Source organism: Globicephala melas, chromosome 10 (genome assembly GCF_963455315.2).
Source record: "Globicephala melas chromosome 10, mGloMel1.2, whole genome shotgun sequence".
In the NCBI taxonomy this organism is placed as follows: domain Eukaryota; kingdom Metazoa; phylum Chordata; class Mammalia; order Artiodactyla; family Delphinidae; genus Globicephala; species Globicephala melas.
In genome coordinates this window covers 83784185-83804694 of record NC_083323.1, presented here as the reverse complement: position 1 = coordinate 83804694, position 20510 = coordinate 83784185, and the positions used below count along the sequence as shown (strand labels likewise).

General features: G+C 38.5%; 1 protein-coding gene across 7 annotated transcripts in view; it reads right to left on the bottom strand.

Annotated features, from left to right (window-relative positions):
* The window catches only part of SOX5 (SRY-box transcription factor 5), a 991328-nt gene that overhangs the window by 93283 nt on the left and 877535 nt on the right, over positions 1 to 20510 (bottom strand). For all 7 annotated transcript variants that reach the window (XM_060306246.2, XM_060306247.2, XM_060306245.2 and 4 more), the window contains one exon: positions 8633 to 8718. In XM_060306246.2, the coding sequence (XP_060162229.1) occupies positions 8633 to 8718 (86 nt within the window). The remainder of the gene's footprint in view (positions 1 to 8632; positions 8719 to 20510) is intronic.

The window sequence follows — 20510 nt, the reverse complement described above, 5'->3', positions numbered from 1 at the left end:
GCTTTAGATGCTGAACTGCAAAATAAATCCACGTAAGAAGAGTCTGCCAAGTCCTCACTTGCAAGATTGCCTTTAAGCTATAAAAAATTACCAGCTAATAACATTTATTAATCAACTAATACTACCAAGCATTTATTATTACCTAGGACATAGTATTTCATAAATTGTAATTAATACTTTTATTGCTCTAAGAACTTGATGTATATTATCTCATTTAATTCTCACAATAAGATATCATGTATATCCATAATTTACAGACAAGAAAACTATGGAATGGAGAGGTTAGGTAACTTGCCCCGAATCACAGAGCTAGTAAATAGCAGAACCATGAGTTAAGGCACAGATGGCTGCAGGTACCATCCTTTTAACCTCTCGCTAAATAACAGTGCCTCTTAAAATATTAATCTAAAGATAATGTCTTAATATAATAATAAAATTTTTTGCTTTAGTCTATGTTATTTTCCCTCTAATTATCCCCTGCTGAGAGACTAAGTTTTCCTGTATATAATTAATTAACTACGAAGACTTCCGCCCTAGGTTTAACAGTTATATGTAATATAATTTATATATTCCAGCTGCATGCTTTGAGATTTAGCCATACAAATAATGGATAATATTCAACAGTTTTCTGGTACCACAACCAGAGTTTGTTTCTCTTAAGGAGTCTTCATTTGGGTTCTTTAGGCTCAAGACTCTTATTGGTTCTATTAAGGTGATAACCTTTACTTACGTAGAATTTTACTCCTAAGATTGCATTTGTCTTCGTAAGACATTCCTTGAATAAATTAAAGGATACTAGTAATATAAACTAAACTGGCAATTAGGTTGAATGACAAATTTCTAATATAAATACAATCTGTGAATCTGAAGAATATTAGTTTCTCTCCTTTCTTATATATAGCCAAGACTAGAGAACTGAGTAGTTCTGTTTTTCTTGATAAAATGAAAAACCTGTATACTTTTAAAATTACAGTAAACTGGTATTGTTCCTAGGATTGCATCTACTGTTGGCCTTGAGCCTAGCAATCCTTTTATGTATAGCAATTAGCCTAGAAACATTTTAGAGTAACCTAAGCATGTTTTGATTAAGAGAACACAGAATGCCATTGAGGAATGGGCATGAACTTGCGACCAGGAAACCTGGCACTGATAAATAGTTTATATTACTTTAGTGCAGGCAATGGGAGAACTTCAAATACAATTTTAAACTTTACCATTTGATTGGTAAATACAATAAAAATGGGTAGTGTGGAAAAGCACACGTGTACTGATGTCTCTGTTAGCATGTAATGAGACAACATGAAGCGGCTGGAAACAAGGAAATACAGAAATAGCATGAAAAAGACACTGCCGATACTGTCTCCATTGCCCAAATGTCAAACAGCTCCCGGGAACCCTAGGGGTGGTAATAACTGTGGAAGTAGTTCCTACTAGGTTTTTCCTTAAAGGAGATTCTTGAACACTGCTGGGTTCTGACTCTAGCCCATATGGGCCTGGAAAAGTCAGAGAAAATGTTGGCTGCACTTTTTCAGGCCTATTTGCATATGTTCTTTAGTATGCAGAATGTCTCTGTATATAATTTAATTGTTGTTGAGGTTTTTTTTTTTTTGCCTCTATTAATACATATGCAAATGACTCACACTTGCAGCTGTGCTGTCTTAATCATATGTGTGCTTCTGTCTGTCTGCCCTGCAGGCTCAGGGTCGAAGAGAGAGGAAAAGAGGGAATTCATTCTTTTAACCTGCAAGAAAACTCACTCACGCAGACAGAAGTCTGAGAGCAAACAACACACCAGGGTTGCGACTGAAATGTTGAGCAGTTGATCATTTTTCACCCTGAATGGAAATGACTGTGACGTAAGAGTTAAACTGAATAGTAGAGTGCCTAGGTAGGTAAAGATGAATATTTTACAGGTATTCATCCTTGTAAGTATTCATCCTTCAATAAGAAGGTAAAAAGCCTCATATCTAGACCTCTCCACATGGTTATTTCCTCGTTATTGATTTTCTAGGGGTTTCTCTTGGTCAGACACATAAAGCCATGCTCACCTACAAGGCTCTGGGAAATATGAAACATTTATCTGTGTCCTGTCATAATTATTGACCTCCTTCAGAGAATGGCAGGAGGTTGATAAAAAGATGAACTTCATTTTTTCATCTACATCTACCTTGATGTTACTCTCTATCAGATAGAAACTGAAGCCATTTCCACTATGACTTCCATGTACCTTTGATAGCAAGGAAAAATGATTGATTTTAGTTGATATTTTGTATAATTCATTCTCTCCTGTGATCACATGTCATCTATCATATTCTCTATCCCAGAGGATTCATGTTATTGATATTACTGGTTGCTGGAACTGTAGCCCTATGTGATTTCATTTATGACAATTTGCAATTTTGAGTCTTTATTCCAAAAATATTATTATGCATTTTAAAAATAATCCTACTAAAATCAGTAAAAGGTGAATTAATTCAATAAAAATTCTTGAATGAAAGCTACTTGCTTAGTTGACTAAAATATGACCATCCAAAAAGAATTTCAATCTTTTTCTCCCCTGCTTATCACTATTAATCATTGGTTGGAGTTGACATTTTTGGCTTCCTATAGGTAGAACAGGTGGCAACCATCTTTTGGCCAACACAAATACAGTATTTATAAAGTGAGAAGTAAGTGGATAAATATTTCCTTTTAATTTCCAATCTTAGAAGCCTTGTTAAAAAACAGAAATAGGATACACTACAAATCTTACTATTAAAAAGTTCACGATGCCCATTAAGTAAAATGCAAATTAATGACAATGAATATGAGAAATAAATGTTAGATGGACTGCTGCCATCATTTGGTTTCATTAATTAGAAACAGACGATTTGGTTAGCTGATTTTATCTAGTCACAAATATCCAAAAGATTCAAAGTGTAAGTTATTTTGCTTAAATAATTAGACTCACTTCTTCATATTGAAATGAAGCTAGATTAGTTTTCTGTATAAGTTAATCTCCCTCCTTTAAAAAGAGACAATATTAGGAGAACAAATATCAAAAGGCATCCTTGGCTCTTGGAAGAAAAATAAGTAGTTTGAAGAGGAAGGGGAAAGAAAAAAGAGAAGAGGAGGAAAAAAGAGAAGGGGGTAAACAGTATATGAGACTGCTAATTGGCTAGTTACTGTATTTTGATAATATACCTTTCCATTATTTAGAAATAATTTCCTTTAGTGTTGTATTGGCAAGGTGAGGCATACTGAGTCAAAAGCACCTCTATCAATTCATAGTCTCATCTACGCCTGTACATCCGTTAACGCACAACATAGGAATAAACTAATGTTGAAATGTCTGGTCTTTTTGCAAATTATAACTTTAAAGGAATTACACAAACTGTAATAAATGCTAAAACGCATTCTTTATGCAGCAGCCCAAGGTTACAAATAAGATAAAGGGAAGAAGGAGCAGAAGAGATAGACCTACAGATTTCTCATATGCTAAGAATCATTTAATAAGGGTTAAAAATATAATGTTCCCTGGTATTTAAATTAATATAATCTATTCCAGAAATTAATCATACACTGCTTTGTTATTTTATTTAAAATGATTATGACCATTAGTTCATGATAGTTGCTTCATTTTATTCCTAGGTACTGAGCACCAGCTACTTGCTAGGCATTCCCCGCCCCCAGCACGTGAGATACATTATGATACATTATTGGACAACAACAACAACAAAATGACACTCCCTGCTCTGGTGGAGTTTAGAGAATATTTGAAACAGGCAGACAATAAATAAGGAACATAATATGTAAGTTATACAGTATGTTTGAAGATGACTAGTGCTATAGAAAAAAAGCAGAATAATAGGAAGTGTGGTACCTCTGGGAGGGTTATTTTATGATTTCAAGCGGTTAGTTAGACTAGGTCTAGGAGAGATGACATTAGAGCAGATTCTTGAATGAGGTGAATTAGCCTTCCAGGCAGAGGGACAGGTAATGACAAACTCTAAGGTGGGAGCATTCTTCGGCAAGTCAAGGGACAGAAAAGAGTCTAGTGTAGTCGCAGCACACTGAACGAGGTAGTGTGGAGCAGAACTATCATAAACATAATTTTAAAATACTGTAGTGCCAAATGTGGTAACAGGTATGTAGTGTTTTCATAAGGATGAAAATTAATTTATATAGGAAATTGATCATTAATATTCAGCTTAATTCCACTATTTCAAAGAAGGGTAGCTAGTTAACAAAAATAGATAATTTATTTTAAGTGTAATCTTTTTTTTTTTTTTGCGGTACGCGGGCCTCTCACTGTTGTGGCTTCTCCCGTTGCGGAGCACAGGCTCCGGACACGCAGGCTCAGCGGCCATGGCTCACGGGCCCAGCCGCTCTGCGGCATGTGGGATCTTCCTGCACCGGGGCACGAACCCGTGTCCCTTGCATCGGCAGGCGGACTCTCAACCACTGCACCACCAGGCAAGCCCCTTAAGTGTAATCTTAAGATTCATTCTTCACCTTTTCATTTAATAGATATTTACTGAGTCCATTAAATATTTCAAGCATTGGTTAAGTGCAAACGATGGTGAGTCAGTAATTTCATAGATTTTGCCATCTGGTAGAAGCCAGAAAGTAGGATTTAAAACATATTCTATAAGTGCTATGAGAGGGGAAATACAGTGTGCTCCCAGCATATATAAGACCTACATTAATCAAGACTTGGGGACAATGAAAACTTCCCTGAAAAAGTGAGGTTTTGACTTGCAACCTCAGGGATAAGTAGGAGTTTGCTTGGTAAAAAAAGGTGGGTAGTAGGTTTCCCGAAAGAGAAAACATCACATGTAAAGATCCAGAGGGGAGAGAGAACTTGAAAACACCAAGGTGTAATTTAAAGTATTTAAGTAGGAGAAGGACATGGCCAGATTTTCTAAAATCTTAAAGATCATTCTGACAAACACATAGTAGAGAGTGCACTGAAGGGGCAAGATGAAGAAGGAAAGGCCAGTTCAGGGCTACTGTGGTAAATTATGGAAGCAATGAGGGTAGCCTGACCCACAGAGTGACAGTATCGTGCAAAGGAACAGATGGATTCTTGATGTATTTAGTAGGTAGAATGAATAGATAGATAATGAATGAATAGGTCCAGAGGAAGAGGGAAGAAGGGAAGTTGAACATAGTGCTCATGGTTTCCGGGGTTGAGCCATTTGCTAAGACCAGAAAATGAACAGGTCTGGGGGCAAGGAAGAGAATTGGTGAGGCCCATTTTGTAGTCAGTTTATTATGCGTGTAACGTCTGTGTTTCCTCTTGGTAGCCAACAAATAGTTGGCTATATGTATCTGAAGCTCCAGAAAGACTTAAAAGCTCTGGAAAAAGCTCAGAGGAGACAAGGACAGATATTTTGTTATAAAAGAAAGAAATAAAATGGTGCCTGGGCACAACATGTTAATTTGTATGTTTTATATACATAATCCACATTAAGCCATTTTCTCTATATAAATAAAAAATAAATGTTTGACAATGCTTAGACTATTTTAACTGCTCATAAAAGTATACAGTAAGGTGATTTTTTATGTGTTTTTTTTGCATAGTAAGTATTTTATTATTTTATCCAGGAACATGAAGCGATAAAGTAATAAACAGTGGTTTAATTTAAAACATGTCATTTTGCTTTTCTTTTAAGACAACTGTAATCATTATTTCTTCTTTAATAAAGGCCCTGGTTATTGGTTTTACTTAATATTATCCAAGTGTGAACAATTGCATGTAAATGATTATCTCAAAAGAAAACACAAATGGTAGGTAAACAAAGTCAACCATGAGTAGAAATATATTTATAGGGTCCTTTCTTGGATCTAGATGTTCAAAAGGAGAAGATTGAATTAACATATATCTGAAATAGGTATGAAATAGACAATGCAGAGTGTGAAGTAGATAGCCATCATGAATCCTGCTGTCTCCTTCAGTATTGCATATAGAGGATTTGTATTAGTACCAATTAATCAGCATTATTGTTATAATTGTATTAGCAGGTTACTAAGTTAGCAAATGTCCTAAGAAGGGCAATGTCTCCAAAGTTTAAAATAAAATCTCCTGTACTTAGAAAAGCAAGTATAATTGTTTTAAAACCATGGATTTTGGACTCTGTGATCCAGATTCCTTCTTTGTCAAATGGAGTTATTAATACATAGCAAAAAGTGTTGTAATAAGAATTAAATGAGAAATCTTTGTGTGAAAGCCTTACCAGAGAACCTAGCATAAGAACCTAGGACTGAATCTCAATAATTGAAAGAGAATCTTAGTAACTGAAAGGGACTCAAAAGTGATGAAGTCTCCTCCAGGTATTATTAAGGGATGGAAAACGGAGATTTAGCAGTATAATTCAAAGCAGAGTATAGAGAAAATTAAAACTGGCTCATACATTATACTCCACTGAGATGAAACTTCTCAGAAGTAGGTTCACAAGATTGGGGTGAATGCTGGGTTAGGGTTAAGATAAGACTTCTGACCAGGCATTGTAGTTAGCTTTTCTCTGACCTGTCTGGGAAGGTTTGTGGAGAAGAAAAGAATTTGGATGCTATTTTAATGCAAAGGGAGGGAGAGTATTACAGGTCTCCTTTGCAGCTCGGGGAAACGTGAAGTCAAGGTTAGGGACCTGTGAATACAGTGTTAGGAATAGGAGTAGAAAAGTAGGTTGGTGTAGGCACCCTAGCAAAGGTGAGAGTAAGTCCACTAAAAGAAAAGCCAGATTCTCTGCCATGACATGCATTTGGAATATGTGTTTGGGTTTGAGTATTGTTTTTTAATCAAAAGCAAAAAAAGTCTGTGTGTGTGTGTGTGTGTGTGTGTGGTTACATGTTTGTGTTTTAATAGTAGCTAATGGCTTATCATGAAAGAGTTACGATTATTAGTTTTCTTGTTGTACTGCAGCGCTGATTTACTGAGATCCTAACAAAACTCATTTATTTTAATGGGTACAATGCCACTTACACAAAATATCTTTATCCCATTTATAGATCAAATTATAGTTGAGGCAAAAGCAAATATGTTTGGTGTCTTTTTTCTTGTTTTCTGATCAAAATTTTTTTTGTATCTTTAAATTTTAACGGAATCTGATATCACATTATAAGGGCAGAAATAAAACTTAATTTGTGTCAAATAGTCTAATACTATCGTTATAGAAAAATAAGTTTGGACTGCTGCCTAACAAAGCTACCTTCTACTAGAATTCTACAATGAAACATAGGAGATGCCTGCAACTTGCCCTCGCTCCCTCTCACCACTAATCCAATGGTGAAAGGAAATGAGAATGTCTAATTTGTTTTGAAAACTGACAGCTTAGATCTCTAAAACTCCTATTTTCCACATTCAAACCTATTGCTGGATATTCTTCCCTCTTCCTTTAATCTCACTACTCTTTTTAGTTTTACTTATTATAACCACTTCTTTGTATTGTAGTTATTTCTCAGATTTCAAAAGCTAACAAATGTTGTTACTTTTATTGTCCCCATGGCTCCAACAGGTTATTTCCAAGGTTATTTCTAGCTCAAAGAAACAGACATTAACACTGTAGCTTTCGGAGAAAAGGCAGAATAGGAATGGGTGTTATTAACCTCTGTAGAACACAGTATGTCTCAGTTCCTCCTGTGAGACTCAGCTGGTTTCTCAGAACCCCACCAGGTCTGACAACTCTCTGTGCTGACCAGATGTAACTGTCTCTTGATGCTGCAATTTAAACTATATTTTCCTTATAGGCTAGGGTCATCTGTCATGACAATGCACTTTCATGAATACAACTTAATTTTATTAAGCATGAGTGCTTTATACTTGGCTTTAATGGCTTACTGCGTCTTTCAGGCAAAGGAAAATATAAAACTTCTCACAAGGGGAGATTAATCCTATTATTGGATGATTTGTTATTCCCATTACCTGTGTAACTATAAAGTCCATAACAACAGAAACTAGGGCAGTAGGATGCTGATTCAAAGACTTAAACAGTTAACGAAAGATAACTTTAATATAATTTAATTGATATTCTTTCCAACTCCAGAGACAAAATTTCTAAAATCACTTGGACATCTGGTAAAGTTAGCACTGACATTCATGGATATATGGGAATATGTCTTCTGCCGAGCTAAAAAAGGTCTTAATTAGGATGTCTGGATAAAGTTGTGCTCATTTAGGCACCTGCTTATTTGGTCTACTTATCCTTGCTTATCCAACTGAGCTGGCATTAGCAGGAGAATAAAGAGTGCTTCAAAAATACTGGGCATCTTGAACAATTTTAAATGTAATTTTTGTAAGCTATCTTGATCCATAAGTATCTGAATATCTTTTGTAGGTTTTTTGTTCTTTTTATCTTGGTGAGGACCATTCTGTGACGAAATTATGGCATACAGTAATCAAAGCAAAACTACAGCTCATTTTGTTAAATCATACCAGGCAATAAAAAAAATTACAATAAACTGTCTTTAGTACAGAAAACTGGGCTAAAAATTAAAAGAACCAACTTTGGGTTAAGAATCAGTAGACATAAATTCAAAAACAAAAAAATGTGAGACAAATATCACTAGTCAGTTTTATTTTGCGTTAACACGATAATAGCTGTTTTCGATATTTACTTAACCTTTGTCTCTGGTGTATTGTTTCCTGACTTACCTGCAGTTGGAGTGGGCCTAAGCCTGGTGTTGCTGCAGCAGCAGCTGCCATGGTAGTTGGGATCAGCTGTACAGGGTAAGGGTCACCTACGTAAGAGAATAATAGAGGCGTCAGCACCTTTTATCTACTCTCCACCTGCAAATTAAACTCATGCATTCACTCTTTCCAAAAGCCTTCTTTTGTGTGCCTTGCTGAGGCCTAATGAAAAGCTCTATTGTGCAGCTTTTTACTAACACTCTTTTCACAATTCTGGCTGAGAGAGGAATGTGAATAAAAGGCACAAGCAATTAAGGCGGAAACCTCATCCTTTTTTCATGATGTATTTAGGAAAATGGGAGGAAAGAGTGTGCATTGATCAGAGGGCTGCACTTTATAACACACACACACACACATACACACACCTGATAATCTTGATATGAGCATACCAACTCCTCAGCAAATTTAAAATGTTATTATAAAAGGAACTTAACTAAACTTAATTCTATTTTAACAAACTAAACTCTAAAGATTTAGGTCAAGTAGCTTATCTTTTTAATGCTATGTTACAGTCTTGATTCGAATAACCTGTGGACAAATTCGTCATAACATTTAATGCATTTTTAAAAGTTATATAAAATGTTGGTATCTCTATTATTCCAGAGACAAATGTTTAAAAAAATATACTATAAAGAAAGCAGAAAATAGATGGGTTTTCCCCAAGGGGTTTCTCTTTGTGGGAATATCTAAAAAACTAAAATTTTAGTAATTTAAAATTAAAGTTTTAATGCAGATGATCTATAAAAATATAGAGAGACACACAAACATATATTCACATATAGAAGATTATAATGTACGTTTTTGATGTGAATAAAGAATTTTTTCCTCTTAGTAAAGACGTACCTCAGACTTTTTGCACAGAGCCCATGATATGCTAACAGATATGAACACTGTTAGTTGTTTGAAATATAACCATAGCAAAATGTAAAATAACTATTGATATAAGAACAATTTTCTAATATACAAAGCTTTTTGTAGAACTATAATTTGTGAAAAGCTTGTTGAATGTCAAATGTATGGAAATATAACTGAAAATAATAGTTAATATATTCATTCAAAAGTATTTACTGAGGGAGCCCCTGCGCTCGAGAGGCCTGTGGTACCATGGCCACCTGCGGAAGCAGTGAGTTGCGACCAAAGCTCCCCGGCCACAAAGGGCCCTGGGCCTCCGGGTCCTGGTGTCACACCCCCTCTGCTGTATCTCAATAAGCAAAAAGTTGTCCCAGCACTATTGTTGAAAATACTACTCTTTTCCACATTGAATAGTCCTGTCACCCTTGTCAAAAATCAATTGAACAGAGGACCTTCAAGATGGCAGAGGAGTAAGATGTGGAGATCACCTTCCTCCCCACAAACACATCAGAAATACATCTACATGTGGAACAACTCTTACAGAACACCTACTGAATGCTGGCAGAAGACCTCAGACCTCCCAAAAGGCAAGAAACTCCCCACGAACCTGGGTAGGGCAGAAGAAAAAAGAAAAAACAGAGACAAAAGAATAGGGACAGAACCTGCACCAGTGTGATGGAGCCGTGAGGAGGAAAGGTTTCCACACACTAGGAAGCCCCTTCGTGGGCGGAGACTGCGGGTGGCGGAGGGGGAAGCTTCGGAGCCGCGGAGGAGAGCGCAGCAACAGGGGTGCAGAGAGCAAAGCGGAGAGGTTCCCACACAGAGGATCAGTGCCGACTGGCACTCAGCAGTCCGAGAGGCTTGTCTGCTCACCCGCTGGGGCGGGCGGGGCTGGGAGCTGAGGCTCGGGCTTTGGTCGGAGCGCAGGGAGAGGACTGGGGTTGGCGGCGTGAACACAGCCTGAAGGGGGCTAGTGCGCCACAGCTAGCCAGGAGGGAGTCCGGGAAAGTGTCTGGAGTTGCCGAAGAGGCAAGAGACGATTGTTTCGGGGAGCGCGAGGAGAGGGGATTCAGAGCACCGCCTAAACGAGCTCCAGAGACAGGAGCGAGCCGCGGCTATCAGCGCAGACCCCAGAGACGGGCATGAGACACTAAGGCTGCTGCTGCTGCCACCAAGAAACCTGTGTGCAATCACAGGAGTCTAATTCCGGGAGCCCGTGTAGCTGACCACTGCCAGGGTCCTGTGATCCAGGGACAACTTCCCCAGGAGAACACACAGCATGCCTCAGGCTGGTGCAACATCACACCGGCCTCTGCTGCCTAAAGCTTGCCCTGCATTCCATACCCCTCCCCGCCCCGGGTGCCAAATCCAAAGCTGAACCCCAGAAGCTGTGCCAACAAAGAAGAGAAAGGGAAATCTCTCCCAGCAGCCTCAGGAGCAGTGGATTAAATCTCCAGAATCAACGTGATGTATGCTGCATCTGTGGAATACCTGAATAGACAATGAATCAACCCAGAATTGAGGTGGTGGATTTTGGAGCAGCTGTAAGCGTGGCGTTTGCTGTAGGCGACTGAATAATTTCTGATATTTATGTTTATATTAGTATGGTTATTAGTGCTTGTTATCATTGGTGGATTTGCTTATTGGTTTGGTTGCTCTCTTCTTTTGTAAATACTTTAAAAATTTTTTTATTTTAATAATACATTTTTATTTTAATAACTTTTATTTTACTTCTTTCTTTCTTTTTTTTCTGCCTTTTCTTCTGAGTTGTGTGGCTGACAGGGCCTTGGTGCTCTGGCCAGGTGTCAGGCCTGAGCCTCTGAGGTGGGAAAGCCGGATTCAGGACACTGAACCACCAGAGACCTCCCAGCCCCACGTAATATCAAACAGCGAGAGCTCTCCCAGAGATCTCTGTCTCAACGCTAAGAACCAGCTCCACTCAACAACCAGCAAGCTCCCATGCTAGAGCCCATGCAAAACAACTAGCAAGACAGGAACACAACCCCACCCATAAGCAAAGAGGCTGCCTAAAATCATAATAAGTTCACAGACACCCCCAAACAAGCCACCGGATGCGGTCCTGCCCACCAGAAAGACAAGATCCAGCCTCATCCACCAGAATACAGGTACCAGTCCTCTCCACCAGGAAGCCTACACAACCCACTGAAACAACCTTAGCCACTGGGGGCAGACATCAAAAACAACGGGAACCATGAACCTGCAGCCTGCGAAAACGAGACCCCAAACACAGTAAGTTAAGCAAAATGAGAAGACAGAGAAACACACAGCAGATGAATGAGCAGGGTAAAAACCCACCAGTTAACAGCTGATCTTTCAGTAGAAACTCTGCAAGCCAGAAGACAGTGGCAGGACATATTTAAAGTGATGAAAGGAAAAAATCTACAACCAACATTACTCTACCCAGCAAGGATCTCATTCAGATTTGACAGAGAAATTAAAACCATTACAGACAAGCAAAAGCTAAGAGAATTCAGCACCACCAAACCAGCTTCAGAAAAAATGCTAAAGTAACTTTTCTAGGCAGGAGACACAAGAGAAGGAAAAGACCTACAATAACAAACCCAAAACAATTAAGAAAATAGTAATAGGAACATACGTATCAAAAATTACCTTAATTGTTGTCTGTACATTAAAAAAATAATAACAAAAATTACGTTAAATGTAAATGGATTAAATGCTCCAACCAAAGGACATAGACTGGCTGAATGGATATAAAAACAAGACCCGTATAAACGCTGCCTACAAGAAACCCACTTCAGACCTAGGGACACAAACAGACTGAAAGTGAGGGGATGGAAAAAGATATTCCATGCAAATGGAAATGAAAAGAAAGCTGGAGTAGGAATTCTCATATCAGACAGAATAGACTTTAAAATAAAGACTATTACAAGACACAGAGAAGGACACTACATAACGATCAAAGGACCAATCCAAGAAGAAGATATAACAATTGTAAATATTTATGCACCCAACATAGGAGCACCTCAATACATAAGGCAAATGCTAACAGCCATAAAAGGGGGGAAAAACAGCAACACAATAATAATAGGGGACTTTAACACCCCATGTTCACCAGTGGACAGATCATCCAAAATGAAAATAAATAAGGAAGCACAAGCTTTAAATGACACACTAAACAAGATGGACTTAATTTATATTTACAGGACATTCCGTCAAAAACAACAGAATACACTTTCTTCTCAACTGCTCATAGAACATTCTCCAGGAGAGATCGTATCTTGGGTCACAAATCAAGCCCTGGTAAATTTAAGAAAATTGAAATCGTATCAAGTATCTTTTCCCACCACAATGCTATAAGACTAGATATCAATTACAGGGGGAAAAAACTGTAAAAAATACAAACACATGGAGCCTAAACAATACACTACTAAACAACCAAGAGATCACTGAAGAAATCAAAGAGGAAATCAAAAAATACCTAGAAACAAATGACAATGAAAACACGATGACACAAAACCTATGGAATACAGCAAAAGGAGTTCTAGAGGGAAGTTTATAGCAATACAATCCTACCTCAAGAAACAAGAAACATCTCAAATAAACTAACCTTATATCTAAAGCAATTACACAAAGAGAACAAAAGAACCCCAAAGTTGGCAGAAGGAAAGAAATTATAAACATCAGATCAGAAATAAATGAAAAAGAAATGAAATAAACGATAGCAAAGATCAATAAAACTAAAAGCTGGTTCTTTGAGAAGATAAACAAAATGGATAAACCACTAGCCAGACTCATCAAGAAAAAAAGGGATAAGACTCAAATCAACAGAATTAGAAATGAAAAGGGAGAAGCAACAACTGACACTGCAGAAATACAAAGGATCATGAGGAATTACTACAAGCAACTCTATGCCAATAAAATGGACAACCTGGAAGAAATGAACAAATTCTTAGAAAAGCACAACCTTCTGAGACTGAACCTGGAAGAAATAGAAAATATAAACAGGCCAATCACAAGCAATGAAATTGAAACTGTGATTAAAAATCTTCCAACAAACAAAAGCCCAGGACCACATGGCTTCACAGGTGAATTCTATCAAACATTTAGAGAAGAGCTAACACCACTCTTTCAAACTCTTCCAAAATATAGCAGAGGAAGGAACACTCCCAAACTCATTCTATGAGGCCACCATCACGCTGATACCAAAACCATAGATGTCACAAAAAAAGAAAACTACAGGCCAATATCACTGATGAATATAGATGCCAAAATCCTCAACAAAATACTAGCAAACAGAATCCAACAGCACATTAAAGGGATCATACACCATGATCAAGTGGGGTTTATCCCAGGAGTGCAAGGATTCTTCAATATACGCAAATCAATCAATGTGATAAACCATATTAACAAATTGAAGGAGAAAAACCATATGACCATCTCAATAGATGCAGAAAAAGCTTTTGACAAAATTCAACACCCACTTGATAAAAACCCTCCAGAAAGTAGGCATAGAGGGAACTTACATCAACATAATAAAGCCCATATATGACAAACCCACAGCCAACATCATTCTCAATGGTGAAAAACTGAAACCATTTCCACTAAGATCAGGAACAAGACAAGATTGCCCACTCTCACCACTATTATTCAACATAGTTTTGGAAGTTTTAGCCACAGCAATCAGAGAAGAAAAAGAAATAAAAGGAATCCAAATCAGAAAAGAAGTAAAACTGTCACTGTTTGCAGATGACATGATAATATACATAGAGAATCCTAAAGATGCTACCAGAAAACTACTAGAACTAATCAATGAACCTGGTAAAGTAGCAGCATACAAAATTAATGCACAGAAATCTCTTGCATTCCTATACACTAATGATGAAAAATCTGAAAGAGAAATTAAGGAAACACTCCCATTTACCACGGCAACAAAAAGAATAAAATACCTAGGAATAAACTTACACAAGGACACAAAAGACCTGTATGCAGAAAACTCTAAGACACTGATGAAAGAAATTAAAGATGATACCAACCGATGGAGAGATATACCATTTCCTTGGATTGGAAGAATCAATATTGTGAAAATGACTATACTACCCAAAGCAATCTACAATTCAATGCAATCCCTATCAAACTACCAATGGCATTTTTCACAGAACTAGAGTGAAAAGTTTCACAATTTGTACGGACACACAAAAGACCCTGAATAGCCAAAGCAATCTTGGGAAAGAAAAATGGAGCTGGAGGAATCAGGCTCCCTGACTTCAGACTACACTACAAAGCAACAGTAATCAAGACAGTATGGTACTGGCACAAAAACAGAAATACAGATGAACGGAACAGGATAGAATGCGCAGAGATAAACCCATGCACATACAGTTACCTTATCTTTGATAAAGGAGGCAAGAATATACAATGGAGAAAAGACAGCCTCTTCAGTAAGTGCTGCTGGGAAAACTGGACAGCTACATTTAAAAGAATGAAATTAGAACACTCCCTAACACCATACACAAAAATAAACTCAAAGTGGATTAAAGACCTAAATGTATTGCCCGACACTATAAAACTCTTAGAGGAAAACATAGGCAGAACACTCTGTGACATAAATCACAGCAAGATCCTTTTTGACCCACCTCCTAGAGAAAGGGAAATAAAAACAAAAATAAACAAATGGGACCTAATGAAACTTAAAACCTTTTGCACAGCAAAGGAAACCATAAACAAGACAAAAAGACAACCCTCAGAATGGGAGAAAAGATTGGCAAACGAAGGAACTGACAAAGGATTAATCTCCAAAATATACAAGCTGCTCACGCAGTTCAATACCAAAGAAACAAATAACCCAATCCAAAAATGGGTTAAGACCTAAATAGACATTTCTCCAAAGAAGATATACATATTGCCAACAAACACATGAAAGGATGCTCAACATCACTAATCGTTAGAGAAATGCAAATCACAACCACAATGAGGTATCACCTCACACCAGTCAGAATGCCCATCACCAAAATATCTACAAACCGGGCTTCCCCGGTGGCGCAGTGGTTGAGAGTCTGCCTGCCGATGCAGGCGACATGGGTTCGTGCCCCGGTCTCGGAGGATCCCATGTGCCACGGAGCGGCTGGGCCCGTGAGCCATGGCCGCTGAGCCTGCGCGTCCGGAGCCTGTGCTTCACAGCGGGAGAGGCCACGGCAGTGAGAGGCCTGCGTACCGCAAAAAAAAAAAAAAAAAAAAAAAAAATCTACAAACCGTAAACGCTGGAGAGGGTGTGGAGAACAGGGAACACTCTTGCACTGTTGGTGGGAGTGTAACTTGATACAGCCACTATGGAGAACATTATGGAGGTTCTTTAAAAAACTAAAAATAGAACTACCACACAAACCACTAATCCCACTACTGGGAGTATACCCTGAGAAAACCAAAATTCAAAAAGGGTCATGTACCACAGTGTTCACTGCAGCATTATTTACAATAGCCAGGACATAGAAGCAACCTAACTGTCCATCGACAGATGAATGGGTAAAGATGTGGCACATATATAAATGGAACATTACTCAGCCATAAAAAGAAACAAAATTGAGTTATTTGCAGTGAGGTGGATGGACCTAGAGTCTGTCATACAGAGTGAAGTAAGTCAGAAAGAGAAAAACAAATACCATATCCTAACATATATATAGGGAATCTAAAAGAAAAATGTGGTTCTGAAGAACCTAGGGGCAGGACAGGAGCAAGGCGCAGATGTAGAGAAGGGACTTGAGGACACGGGGAGGGGGAAGGCTAAACTGGGATGAAGTGAGAGAGTGGCATGGACATATATACTCTACCAAATGTAAATCCGATAGCTAGTGGGAAGCAGCCGCCTAGCACAGGGAGATCAGCTGGGTGCTTTGTGATCACCTAGAGGGGTGGGATAGGGAGGGTGGGAGGGAGGGAGACACAAGAGGGAGGGGATGTGGGGATATATGTATACGTATAGCTGATTCACTTTGTTATACAACAGAAACTAACACAACATTGTAAAGCAATTATACTCCAATAAAGATGTTATAAAGAAAAGATCAATTGACCAGAAAAATATATATATTTATTGAGTACCTGCTTTGTGTTAAACACTACTGTTGACACTAGAAATAGAGCTTTTTGTTTTTTTAATAAATTTATTTATTTATTCACTTATTTTTGGCTGCGCTGGGTCTTTGTTGCTGCGTGTGGGCTTTCTCTAGTTGTGGTGAGCGGGGGCTACTCTCTGTTGCGGGGCCCGGGCTTCTCATTGCGGTGGCTTCTCTTGTTGCAGGGCACGGGCTCTAGGAGTGCGGGCTTCAGTAGTTGTGGCACACGAGCTCAGTAGTTGTGGCTCGCGGACTCTAGAGCATAGGCTTGGTAGTCATGGCACACGAGCTTAGTTGCTCCGCGGCATGTGGGATCTTCCTGGACCAGGGCTCGAACCCGTGTCCCCTGCATTGGCAGGTGGATTCTTAACCACTTGCCACCAGGGAAGCCCCCAGAAATAGAGCTTTAAAGAAGACTCATGTCAAGAGGTGCATTTACTGGAAATTTAATGAAGCTTAAGCTTTGGGGTTCTGGAAGGGGCCCCTAGCAGTGTGTTCACAGGGTCATATGTTTTTATCTTTGTCAGCTCACTTAATTTTTTACTTTGTTGTGATTCTTTTCATAAATATTCTCTTTTGTACTTAATGTATATGAAGATCTTATATTTATATATATAATTTTCATATTTTTATTCTTAAATAGAGTCCCCAAAATTATATGTTTCAGGTTTCAGAGTACCTGAGTCTACTTCTGCCAATCTGGCTTTACAGCTTAAAGGGAAAATAAGACAAAGATAATTCAATGATTAGTATAAAATACAATGACTGTTAAGATAGAGAAGTATACAGTGCTATGGACTATATTGTGGGTACCCCAAACATAGTCTAAAAGGTCAGAGACAGCCTCTAGGATGAAGTCATGTTTAAGCTGAATCTTGAATTAAATGAAAGCTAGCCAGGCAAAGAAGGGAAGCATTCCAGGAAGGAAAATGATTTTCATTAAGACTCAGAGTCAAATGGGAGTGTTATATCATAGCTCAGTCCCTGAATTGCTCAAGTGCAGAGTGCAGGTAGGGAAGTAGAGATAAATGGGGCTGGAGAGGGAATCAGGCCAGATTGTGTATGGCTTTATGTACAATGTAAAGAATCTAAACTTGATCCTACAGGATAAAGGAAACCATGAACATGGAAAATAGATGGACTGAGTAAAACCACTTGGGCTAAAGGTTGGAAGCTGTAATCAATAATAAAAAGATGCAGAACTTTCCATAATAACGTAATGATGGTCCAGACTAGAGTGGTGATGTTGGAATAAAGAATGATGGAGAGGGCTTCCCTGGTGGCGCAGTGGTTAAGAATCCGCCAGCCAATGCAGGAGACACGGGTTCGAGCCCTGGTCCGGGAAGATCCTACATGCCGTGGAGCAGCTAATCCCGTGCACCACAACTACTGAGCCTGCACACCACAACTACTGAGCCTGCATGCCTAGAGCCCGTGGTCCGCAACAAGAGAAGCCACCGCAATGAGAAGCCCATGCTTCGTTGCAGGGGCAACGAAGAGTAGCCCCTGCTCACTGCAACTAAAGAAAGCCCGAGCGCAGCAATGAAGACCAAACACAGCCAAAAAGAGAAAAACAAATACTGTATGCAGCCAAAAAAAAAAAAAAAAATGATGGAGAAAGTCAAGTGGTATTTAAGAGGTAAAACTGACAAGACTTAATGATGGTTTACATAAAAGAAGACTCGAGGGTGATTCCCAGGTTTTTCACTGGAACAGCTGATTGCGGAGTGGAACTATTTGTTGGATTTGCAAACATGGATGAGAAGCAAGACTGTCACGTTGGGCATAGCGAGGGGGAGATGAAGGGGAAGGAATAGAGCTCTGTTTTGGACGTTTTAAGTCTGAAATTACTATCAGTATCCAAGTAGAGGTGTTCGCTGAGGCACTTGATAAACATGTTAGGATTTTAGGGGAGAAATCTCCATAGGAGATATAAATTTGAGAGTGGTCAGCATATATCTGGAATTTTAGCTGTAACCATGTAGGAGTTAACTATAGATAAAAAAAAGAGGTCCCAGGATTGGATTATAGGATATATTAACTCTTATAGTTAGGGAGACAGGTAACTAGCAGAAAAACTGAGGAGAAATGTATATCAATTTGGTGTTCCAGAGGCCAAGAAAGATCTTCAGAAAGAATGATCAAGTTTTTCAAATGCTGGATTTAGTGACATAGAACTCATTGGTGACTTCCACAAGGGCAATTTCAGCAGAATGAGGGGGTGAGAGAGCCTAGCTGGAGTCAGTGAGGTCAACAGAGAATGAATAAAGAAAGGAACTGGGTGCAGTAAGTGTAGATCCTTGCTTTTCGGAGTGAAGTTCTCAGGAGCAGCACTGGTGTCACCTAGGAGTTTGTTAGAAAGGCAAAATTTCAGACTCCACCACAAACTTAATGTGGCAGGCACCCGTTAGAGTCAGCGGAACCCACACTGACTCCCACTTCCTGGTATTTATGTCCTTATGCAATTCCCTCCCCTTGTGGACTGGACCTAGTAACTACCTTCTAATGAACAGAATAAGGCAAAAGTGATGTGATGTTACTTTTGAGATAGGTTATAAAAAGACTCTGGCTCTGTCTTGCTTTCTCCCCTGCTCCCTTCCCCAGCAAGCAGTTATACTGTGAGCTGCCCTATGGAGAGGTTCACATTGCAAAGGACTGATGTCTTCCAGCCAACAGCAAGCACAAGTAGGAGGCCTGCCAACAACCAAAGGAGGGAGCTTGGAAGTGAATTTCTCCCCAAGTCAAGCCTAGAGATGACTACGGTTCAGGCCAACACCTTGATTGCAGGGACGTGAAAGACTCTGAGCCTGAGCGTGGCTGTGTCCAAACAAATGTTTGCTATTTTAAGCCACTAAGGTCTGGGAGACTTTGTCAAAGCAGCAAGCATATACCTTCTGAATTAGAATTTAAATTTTAACAAGATTCCCAAACTATTTGTTGGTATTTGAGAAGTGCTAAAACAGACAATTTCAGTGAGGCATTTTGCAGTATCTATTGGAGGATGTGTGATAAAGAAAACTACTTAAAAGGTATACGTTTGTAAAAATTATAGCATGCTTATATGCTAATGAGAAAGATCCAGTAAATAGGAAAAAACTGATGTTATCTGACAAGGCTTTACTTATCATTTGGAATTTTTAATATTTAATCCAGAAAATACTATATCTGATTTTATAAAGGGAAGTTTAGATGTTTAAAAGCTGAATTTGTGTTTATGCAAACTAGCTGAAATAACAAATATTATGACTATTAGAATCGACAATTTAAATACTTAAAATTATGTAATTCACTTATATTCCTTATTTAATGATTATAATATTAAAATAAACTAAGCAGAAGTTTAGAGGCTACGGTGCTCTTCACATTGACAATTCATTTTATATAATTTACCTTCCCTATTGAAAATCAATTAATAAGCACTTATATCATCTACCATGTGACTAGAATTCTGCTGGGTGTTATGCGAGATAAAAACGAAAAAACAAAACCAAACCTGGTCTCTATCTGTTTACTACAAGTCTCTCTTTTCTAATTATTTGAACTTATTTGAGTAGTATTGGCCATCAGTGCTACAGCAGTTAAGGTAGAACTAATTCCAGGCTTCAGTATTTAAAGAATAAAGGTGAAAATAAGAGTGAGCTTGGCCTTGAAGATTTGCAGGTGTGGGGCAGATGTTTTAGACAGGGTGAAATGTATCATAGCATGAGCGTGACATGCTGCAGGAATGGAGAGAAAACCAGCTTAACTCACAGGTTACAGAATAAAAGCAAAAGAGACAGAAAGCAGGGAGCTGAGAAACTTTTCATAATCCAGACTTGAAGATGTTTGGATGCCAAAGGGCAACGGATATGAAATGAAGTTTTAACAAGTTTAATTAAAGAGGTTAAGTAACAGGTCTT